This window comes from Sprattus sprattus (genome assembly GCF_963457725.1).
Source record: "Sprattus sprattus genome assembly, chromosome: 12".
NCBI lineage: Eukaryota > Metazoa > Chordata > Actinopteri > Clupeiformes > Clupeidae > Sprattus > Sprattus sprattus.
Window position 1 is genome coordinate 5,786,328 of NC_137910.1, and position 10,000 is coordinate 5,796,327.

The window sequence follows — 10,000 nt, forward strand, 5'->3', positions numbered from 1 at the left end:
CATACTCCTGGTTGGAAGACGGGAGACTGGGGGGGGGGGGGTGGAGGGGGGAGGGGGGAGGCAAAGGAATTGGTGGTGGTGGTGCTTGAGGGGATGAGAGTTTTAAGGCAGCCTGATCCATTTGTCTTCTCTTGACATGCAAGAAAGGGGGAAATATGTCTGTTTCCAATTTCTTTCTTTCTTTCTTTCTTTTTTAACTGCCTGTTCTCCCTCTCTGAAATGTTTGCGCAGAGGAGAACTAGCTTGGCTATCACAAAGCCTATGTGACAGCTTTGACGCTGCTGGGGACAGGGTGGCGGGGGTCGATCCTGCAGGCTCAGCCTAAGGGCGCTCACCCTCGGGGGGGGGGATGATGTGACAGCTGTAAGGATGACTTGCGGCTTCGCTCCTAGGGGAGATTTAAGGCAACACCACGTCACCCGAGGGGTAGAAACAGAGAAAAAGAAAGAGACGTAGAGAGAGAGAGAGAGAGAGAGAGAAAAAAAAAGAGAGAGAAAGAGAAAGAGAGAGACATCAGGCCTTCACCATTCCCACTTCTGACACCATGGGCTGTCGCCCACCCTGCTTGAAGCCTCTATTGAATCTGACAGCCTCCATCACCGCGTTCCCTGGGCACCTCGTCCCCGAAGACAGCTGGGATCTGTGCAGGATTGACAGGCGACAAACGATAGCCAGGCCAAAAAAGTTTTCCTCTTCTTTATTTGGTTTCACATTCTCTCCCTCCCCTCCCCTCCCCTGGTGCTGCAGTGTTTTGACTTCTAAGGTTCCTGGCGGCTGAGAGACAGCCGGAGGGGAGGGGAGGGGAGGGGAGGGGAGGGGAGGGGGGAACGAGAGGGAACAGGGAACATGTCGTGTGAGCAGTTATTTCATGTCATGGCAGGAATGATGAAACCGGTGCCTCCTCCCTTGTGAGACGTTCTGAGAAAAGAAGCTTCCTGAAACACACAGAGAGAGAGAGAGAGCCCCGGAGAGACCAGCCTGTGCTGTGTGTTTCGTCTCTCGGCCTGCTTTGCCATAGTCATCAAGGCCTGCAGTGCAAGCACGGAATATTTGGGACCCTGTTAGTTCCAGATTTCATGTTTTGCACAGCAAAATGGAAGGCGGTTGGCTGCTCTCCTACTCAACACTTTACCCACGCCACCACTCCATCTTCAGAAGGCTGTTTGTTACAAATAAAACTATAAAAATATAACATTTTATATATTATATAAATATAATAAAACTGTTAAACATGCACTTTTTGTGTCGTTCAGATTCAATCTTGAGTGTAACTGACATTATCCTTTTAGAAGGAATCCTTGCACTGAAAATGCACTGCAGTAAGGACACTCTGCGGTCTAGCCAAGTGCATGAATAAACATGGCGGCATGGTAAATTAGGGCCCCTTTGATTTCTGCCATGCGGAAAAAATGCCGTCGGAATGGTAAGGTAAACAGAAATCACCGTTAAATGCAGAATTGCATGGAATTTGACATATTCGAATAAAATGACGGGAGAGAAATGCTTTCAAAAGAGTGTGAGTGACACAGCCACATCAGAGACGATGTGAGAGACCGCTCGCCAGAGTAAAAGAAACAGCAACTCAGTGAATGTCATTATATCAACCTCTCATGTTTGTTGGTTTGGTTAGAGTAAATACTTACCACACTGATGGAGAACTGAGACATCACTATGCATTGTGAACCGAACAGGAAAAAGATTTTTTTGAGTAATAGCCATAAGACTTGCAATATATAGACTTTCATAACACAAGTGCCCTACTGACTCCGGAAGGTGATCTCCCCTTAAAAACGTGTGCATTTTTTTTCATTCATGACATTAACTATTTGTAGTCTTCAGGGTTATACTAGTATACTAGCGTTGCTAACCCTAACCCTACACTTCCTACTACCCTTTTTATACATCATGATTGGATATATAATTTTATGATAAAACGATAATAAAACCGAATATAACGGATTTCATAGGGCCCTGGGAAATAAGAGGTGGCCCCTCATCACTTAGCCGACACTCGGTCATGCATGAGAAATTGGCTGGGCGCAACTTATCACTCCAGTGTTAAGAGACTTGAGTTCTGGTCACAGCATCTATGCATCCAGGGTCCACGGGGACAGTCTGCACTGCTGCAGGCGCGATGTTTCCATACGATGTTACTGGATGATTAATGACCGCATTAAAATGGAACATTAGGCTGCACTGTGAGCATCAAAGCCTCAGCCCTTCCCCCAAAGTAAGATTTGTCTACAAGCTAGAGTTTTTTTTTCACACAAGCTTTATTTTTGGCTTTTATGCCTTCATTTGGACAAGACAGTGAAGAGTTGTGGACAGGAAGCGAGGCGGAGAAGACGTGGGGAGAGGATCGGGAGAACGACAGCAGGCCGGAATCGAACCTGTGTCCCCGCGGGCAATGAAGCCGGTAACTGGGGGGCTTATCGGTGCAAGCTAGTCTTTTGATGTTATCATCACCCAAGTTGTTGTGCTTGGTCTGTGTTTATCAGACGTACATCGAGCCTCCATCTTGTTTTTTTTGCCAGGGCCCTTAACCTGCATTACAACGGGCCTCTGCGCATCTGTATGGAATGTTTGTTCTGTCAGTTGCTCTCCAACTGTGGAACGCTTCCTCATTTTTCCTCAAGTTGCCTGCAGTGTCACACACTGGTTGGAGTTGGAGTGTTAATGTCATCCGTGTCAGAACTGGGTTGGAGGGTAGGAGATTAGGTGGTTACATCAGCTAGTCTTGTCTCGCTACCCACTTAGGTGCTCTAATTATCAACTCTGTCTCAGTGTTGGGAGAAAACGATTCTCAAACCTTCTCCAACGGTGACACTGCTTGTCAGTCACGATGTCCCTTGAATGGTGTGGAATGTATCCCAATTAAATTATTATGAGTAGGGGTGACAGGAGCTTACTTATTTTTAAACATTTCTTCACAATGTGGTGGATTACGGCGGAGTATTTGGTGGGGTGTTTTTGTATTTTAGTTTAGAACTGTAAATGAATATTCTTTTTTTTTCTCTATTGAAGGCTATTTAAATAACCATTTTGCATAATGGCTGTTAATGCATCTGGTCTTCTGGGGTATTTCTTATTAGCTGCATAGGTCATGGTCATATGTAAATTTAGCAACATCACTTTATTGCTTTGTAGACTAGAGCGACAGATGATTTTCATTTTTTTTTTATTATTACATTGGAATATTTCTTTTCAGTTAATTTCATCCTCAGAATTCACAAAGCCCATCAAACAAGTCCCTCCTATTGCACTGCAGCAGTTAAACGAAACCTCAGTTTCTTTCTTTATGAATTATCTGTCAAATAATAATGCTTAAATTAAAATGGCTTTCCCCTCTATTTCTGGTAGCCCATGAACGAATAATAGTGTCTCTGCCATTAAGCTTCAAGACAGCATTTTTCATCTAATCGCTAAAGTGACTACAGGATTATGAGGAAGATGATCGCGGCGGTGTTCTGCCCACGACCCCCTCCCCCGTTCTCCATTTCATAAGCCCTTTGCTATCGACAGGCCTCCTCACGTCGTCCTTTTTCCGAGTCTGAGCACGAAGGCAATAGAGACGATTTTCTCCATAACTTCAAATGTAATTTCTGAGTTCAATCAATAATGTCCCTGAAATGGAGTGTGGCAGCTTTAGTGCCCGTATGGATTTTAAACAACCCGAAGACAGATTAAACAAGAAATCCAGGTGCTCTGACAAAGAGGCTCCTCGAGTCTTCCTTTCGCTTTCGGGTCCTTTTTCGGTTTCCACTCTAAGTTCGTAATGTCTTTTCTTGCTGTGCAAAGCCATTATGGCCACATTCGGTAATCAAATAGAAGGCCACAAACGAGTTCTCTGAAAAGTTCCTAAAGAAGTTATTGCAAGAAAAGTAGATTCCTCTTGTAGGTTTACTAGAATATGCAGTCGCTGCCATTTATGAGGAATCAAACGTGTTGTTGTGGTTCAGTCTTGAATTTAAAGAATAAAAGACCATGGTCAAAGGTGTTTGTCTTTGCCTGTGGACACAACTGTGCAGGTGGCCACCCACATCTAGTTTTGTTGGGCAATAATAGAATCCATATTGCCATGTGTATAATTTGGAACAATGCCATCATTCTTACGGCTTTTTAAACTAAAGATGCGATTTTTGAAAGGGATTACAGAAATATTCCACGAGATTCAGGCTTCCTTTAAAGCATCACATTGGACTGTTGCGAATAAATCAACCCATTTCACCTGGCTCACTTTTGAGAGCATAGCCTGCTCAAATATCCTCCGGTACATTCTTTTTTTTTATTTGTGAACAATTTTTTATTGACACCATTTATGCAGTCAAGACATTCAAGCAGTTACGACATGCAAGACAAAAGTATATCAGAACATTAATTACATTTATCATCTGGTGTTCTCTCCGGTACATTCTGAAGCTAATGTCCAGTTAAGGGGACTGGGGTCTGGATGTGAACAGCTTAATGCTTGCAGCTGCCCACAGTAGTGAGCCTCTCTTGCCATCAAGGAACGTGATTGCACCAAGCCAAGCAGAAATTAGATTTCCAGATGACCCCGACGCTCTGCTCCCCATTAACCTTCACCTCCTACGACCACTCCACAGAGAGACTCAAACCTCCTCCTCAGAAGAAGAGAAAGCTCACGGTCGCTGGCACAGTGGTTGTCAGTGGAAGTAATGCATCCCCTTCCTGTTATAGTGTGTGTGTGTGTGTGTGTGTGTGTGTGTGTGTGTGTGTGTGTGTGTGTGTGTTCTTCCTGTTATAGACCATTAGGGAAAGGGGTTTGTTTCTGCGAAAGGCAACAGTAGCCCCGCTGTTCCTCTGCCTAAGCAATGATTTAGTAGCGTCATAAAGCAAATTACTTCCGCGCTGTATTGTTTTTCATTTGTCACGTTGGAATATGTTATAATATGACACGGCAATATAATTTGGAGTGGGTGGAATAGAGACAAAGAAAAAAAGAACTTTAATCAGTAGCTTGAGAAGCGAGAGCCGTAGCTTCGAAATCTGCATAATCGGCAGCAGAACCAGAGGCTTTTATAACAGACCGTGAGTGGTGGGAATATCTTGCCTCTCCCCCTTGAGCGATAAAAGGGCCCTTACGTAGCGAGACAGTGACGCAAAGCTGTCAAAATGTCAAGCTCCCGTGACGGGCAGAGTGATGGTCGGATGGAGTGACCCTGACTGATTGCGTGTCTGAGCCTAGACCAGATTCCAAAAAAGCTGACCAAACAGTGTGTGTGTGTGTGTGTGTGTGTGTGTGTGTGTGTGTGTGTGTGTGTTTGTGTGTGTGTGTGTGTGTTTGTGTGCGTGCGTGTATGTGTGTGTGTATATGAGTATGAGGCCTTGTCATCCTGTGCCACTCTCTCTTATCTTAGCCTATCTGACACTGATACCGTTAGCTCGGTTCATTGTTATGAACATGTGCAGTTCAGAGAGCGCCCCCGGTAGTGAGGAAAAGTCCTTGTGATTTTTCTCCTGTGTTGAAATGTTGTCTCGGGAATCCACCAATATTAGTATCAGAAAATTCGGGAAAATGTGAGCTCAAGAGGCCTTTGTTTTTCTTACGCTGCATTTTCAAACAGCTTCTTTTAAAAGAAAAGGGGAAAAAAACAAAGAAACCTGCTATTGTTCTTGGAAAATGACTGAGACCTTAATTCTAGTCTGAACCGACATAGCCAAGATTGCCAAACAAAATGACTTCACAAATCACCATCATAGAGCCCCCACCCTTTAAACTGAAGTTTGTGTTTTTGTGTTTGAGTTGAGTATCAATGCTGTTTGTTTATGTCTGGAGTGCTTTTCACTCCACAGAGGGTGCTGTGGTCTTGGTTGATTGCTTGTTTTTAAACTGCGTTTATCACCTGCTTGAGTGTTAAATGGAAAGATCGTCTCCAAATAGCCTCCACAGTCACACAAACAAAAGCTATTTTGATTTCTGTCTCTCTTCATGACAACAGACTTGGGCTGAATTAAATTTAGTGCGCGTCAAAAGCCGGAGTAATAAGTCTATTACTGATAGCACATAAACTATTTTCTCTAGTGTTGGAGTTGGCATTGAGTTGTTTTTGTCGGGTAATTTGTTCTGCGACATGTCAGATTTTAAATGGCTGATTAATTGCCATAATGGTCTAAATACTTAGTTTGTTAGCATTCCATTCCATTACTGAATGTTGTTTTGAGCAATTTCTTGATGTGCAGGTCCAAGTCTAGCTTAATTGTGTTTGCATGAATAATAGATTACAAGTTGCTCATTAGGCTAATAAGGAAGTTATTTATGATTTATACAGTATCTATAAATTATTTATAAGAATTCCCTAATTGAGAGTGTGGGTGGATGTGTGTGCTTGTGTATTTGGGTCTGTTTACATGTATCTGTGTGTTTATGTGTGCTTGTCTGGTGTCTGTGTGTGTTTGAGTGGGTTTATATTTATGTGTGTCTTTGTGTGTGCTTGTCTGGTATGTGTGTGTGTGCGCTTGTGTCTCTATATATACAGTCGTATGCAAAAGTTTAGGCACCCCTCTAAGGCTGCATGATAATTTACTCTGTCTTCACCAAAAAAGATCACAGTGGTCAAATATTTATTTTGTAGTTATCACTGAGTGCTGGGGTGTTTTCCAGACAAAGATATTTAGTGTAGCAGTATTTATTGGTGTGAAATTAAATCAAATGTGAAAAATAGGCTGTGCAAAAGTTTGGGCACCCTCATAATTTTGTTGATTTGAATACCCATTAGAAAAGGTATTTAAGGTAGCCAATTGCAAGTTGTGCTTCTCTTTGATTCTCCTCTGAACAGTGGCAACATGGGGGCATCAAAACAGCTATCAAATTATCTGAAAACAAAGATTGTTCAGCAGTTTTGTTTAGGGGAAGGCTACAAAAAGCTATCCTGGAGGTTTCAGCTATCAGTTTCTACTGCAATGAATTTAATTATGAAGTGGAAGGCAACAGGCACAGTTCTTGCTAAGGCTAGAAGTGGCAGGCCAAGAAAAATAACAAAAAGGCAAAGGCGAATAATGGTCAGAATGGTCAAGAATAACCCTCAGACCACCTCCAAAGATCTGCAAGGTCATCTTGCTTCAGATGGTGTCACTGTGCATTGCTCAACCATTCAGCGCACATTGCACCGAAAACAGCTGTATGGGAGAGTGATGCAGAAGAAGCCTTTTCCGCACACACGCCACAAACAAGCTCGCTTGAGGTTTGCCAAACTACATTTGAACAAGCCAGGCTCATTTTGGAACAAAGTGCTGTGGAATGATGAGACAAAGATAGAGATATTTGGTCACAACAAGAGGCGTTACGCATGGAGGCAAATTAATGCAGCATTCCTAGAAAAACACATGCTGCCGACAGTAAAATTAGGTGGGGGGTCCATCATGCTGTGGGACTGTGTGGCTAGTACAGGAACTGGAAATCTATTTTAAGTTGATGGTCGCATGGATTCAACTCAGTACCAGCAAATTCTTGACAATAATGTTCAAGAATCTGTAACAAAGCTGAAGTTACGGCGGAGTTGGGTGTTCCAGCAGGACAATAACACGAAACATTGCTCCTAATCCACTAAGCCATTTATGCAGAGGGACATCTACAATGTTCTAGAATGGCCATCCCAGTCCCCAGACTTGAATATAATTGAAAATACGTGTGATGTCTTGAAGCAGGCTGTCCACGCTAGGCACCCATCAAACCTTACAGAGCTGGAGCTGTATTGTAAGGAAGAATGGTCCAAAATACCTTCATCCAGAATCCAGACACTCATCAGAGGCTATAAGAAGCGTCTAGAGGCTGTTATTTTGGCAAAAGGAGGCTCTAGTAAATATTATTGTGATTTTTCTGTTGGGGTGCCCAAATTTATGCACCTGTCTAATTCTGTTATTATAAATTTGGCATATTCTCTGTTTATCTAATTAACCTTATTTCACTTCTAAAATATCACTGTGTCCATGTAGTATTATATATGTGACAAAGAAGTTCCTGATCCAAAAGCCCAACAATTTATAAATGAAAGTAATAAAGATTATCAGGGGTGCCTAAACTTTTGCATACGACTGTATTTATGTGTATGATCTTACATAGTATAGGCTTCATACTGCGAGTGTGAGCCTGTCCTGTAATTCTCGTCTCTCTTTCACACTTTCCTCACACTCACCTCTTTTATCTAATCTTTCCCTTCCTCCCTCTCACTCACTCTCTCTCTCTCTCTCTCTCCCTCTCTCTCTCTCTCTCTATCTCTCTCTCTCTCTACCTCTCCTCTCCCTTCACTCTGTCGCACTCGTGCCCAATTTCCCTCTCATTTCCTGGACCTTGTGCCTGACCACGTCCCCACCATGGGTCTGTTTAATTAAATGCCTTGTCCTGTACTCTCTCTCCCTCCGTCTCTCTCTCTCTCTCTCTCTCTCGCTCTCTCTCTCTCTCTCTCTCTCTCTCCTTCGTCTTCACTCGCCCCCTTATCCTTTCCCTCTCTCCTGTGATCCCTGCCTTTGCTTCCCTCTCTCTTTCCCTCTCTCTCTCTCTCTCTCTCTCTCTCTATATATGTATATATATATCTTTATCTCTTTTTTCACTCAACTCTCTCTCTGTCTGATTTTTCTGCCTGTCTCTCACCCTTCATCCCTCTTTCCCTGCTCTCTATCTCTCTCTCTCTTTCTCTCTCTCTCTCTCTCTCCCTCTCTCTCTCTCCCTCTCTCCTCCTCCTCCTCCCCCTCTCCTGTGATCTCATTATGGTGGCTGCCTCTGCGTTGTGGGTGGCTCCTGACTGATGGGGCCCGGTGTGGTCCTTTGGGCAGGGTCGCGTGGCTGCGCATCTTATGAGCCGTGGGATCATCTCCACAATTTTAGAAAATCACACACAAGCCCCACCACCGCCACCGCCACCGCCCACCCATTATTGTTAAATTATCACTCAGAGTTAACTCCAATTAGAGCCATTTACAAATATGTCCGCCCAGACGACCCAATGAGATTGGTTCTGGTCCATACCCACTGAAGGGGTAATAAAAAACTAACCCCCCCCTCTCGGCCCCGAGCAGACTGCCATTAGACATTAGAGAGAGCAGTTGGGTTGGGCACTCAGCTGTCCCCTCATTTCACAGTGCTGTTGGAAAACTCACTTGTTTATGTATTTCCCCAGCCCATTGGGGGGGGGGGGGGGCCCTGTAATGGCATGACTGTCGGTTGTTACGGATTGAGAAAGAATGCATTTTAATCCTTTTGTGGCTTCTTGTTTAGAGGGGGGGGGGGTTATTGAAGGGGATGTGCGCAGTCGTCAAACCAAACGATATCGCTAATGTCACTGAAAAAGTGTCTTCTTTTTCAGATCACAGCATCTCTTCTCTTCTTTTTCCGGTGCTAACTTTCCTCTAAAGAAGAAACCTAGGTGTGACTTCTGACACACACACACACACACACAAACACACACACACACACACACACACACACACTTGCATGCACACACTCTTCAGTGGTGCTCAAAGAAAAGGATGTCATTACCATTGATCCCTGGCTGAAGCTATAAAATGTCTTGAGCTTAATCAATGAATCAATTAACACAATACACTTTCATTTTCCGCATGAGTGGTGAGCATACTGCTCCCAGCCTCCCCTCCCCCCGTCTCCCTGGACTGGCATTAAACAAGGAAGTATACTCCCATGATGAATATGTTTATTGTTTATTTATTGTTGTTTATTGTTTCGTGCACTGGATACTTGATGATGGATGATGATGGATACTTGGTTGACCAGTCTCCATGTCTGTACGATGGATTACGAGAGAGAGCATGTGAATAACCCCCCCCCCACACACACACACACACACACACACACACACACACACACACACGCACACACACACACCTTAAAAAGGGGCATAAATCAGCCTGTCTTGTGGAATGACTTCATGAAAGCTTAGTGCTTTTTCTGTCTGTTTCTTTTTCCTTTCCTCCAGACCGTGGTGGACTACTTTGAGGAGAAAAGCTGCCCGATGACTGAGAGGCTAAA

The 10,000-nt window shown here is 43.8% G+C and overlaps 1 protein-coding gene across 1 annotated transcript in view; it reads left to right on the plus strand.

Moving 5' to 3' along the window:
- The window catches only part of ttc27 (tetratricopeptide repeat domain 27), a 106,946-nt gene that overhangs the window by 64,664 nt on the left and 32,282 nt on the right, over positions 1 to 10,000 (plus strand). Inside the window, 1 exon segment of the mRNA XM_080848568.1 lies at positions 9,948 to 10,000. This exon segment is cut by the window's right edge and continues 43 nt beyond it. Within this exon segment, the coding sequence (XP_080704694.1) occupies positions 9,948 to 10,000 (53 nt within the window).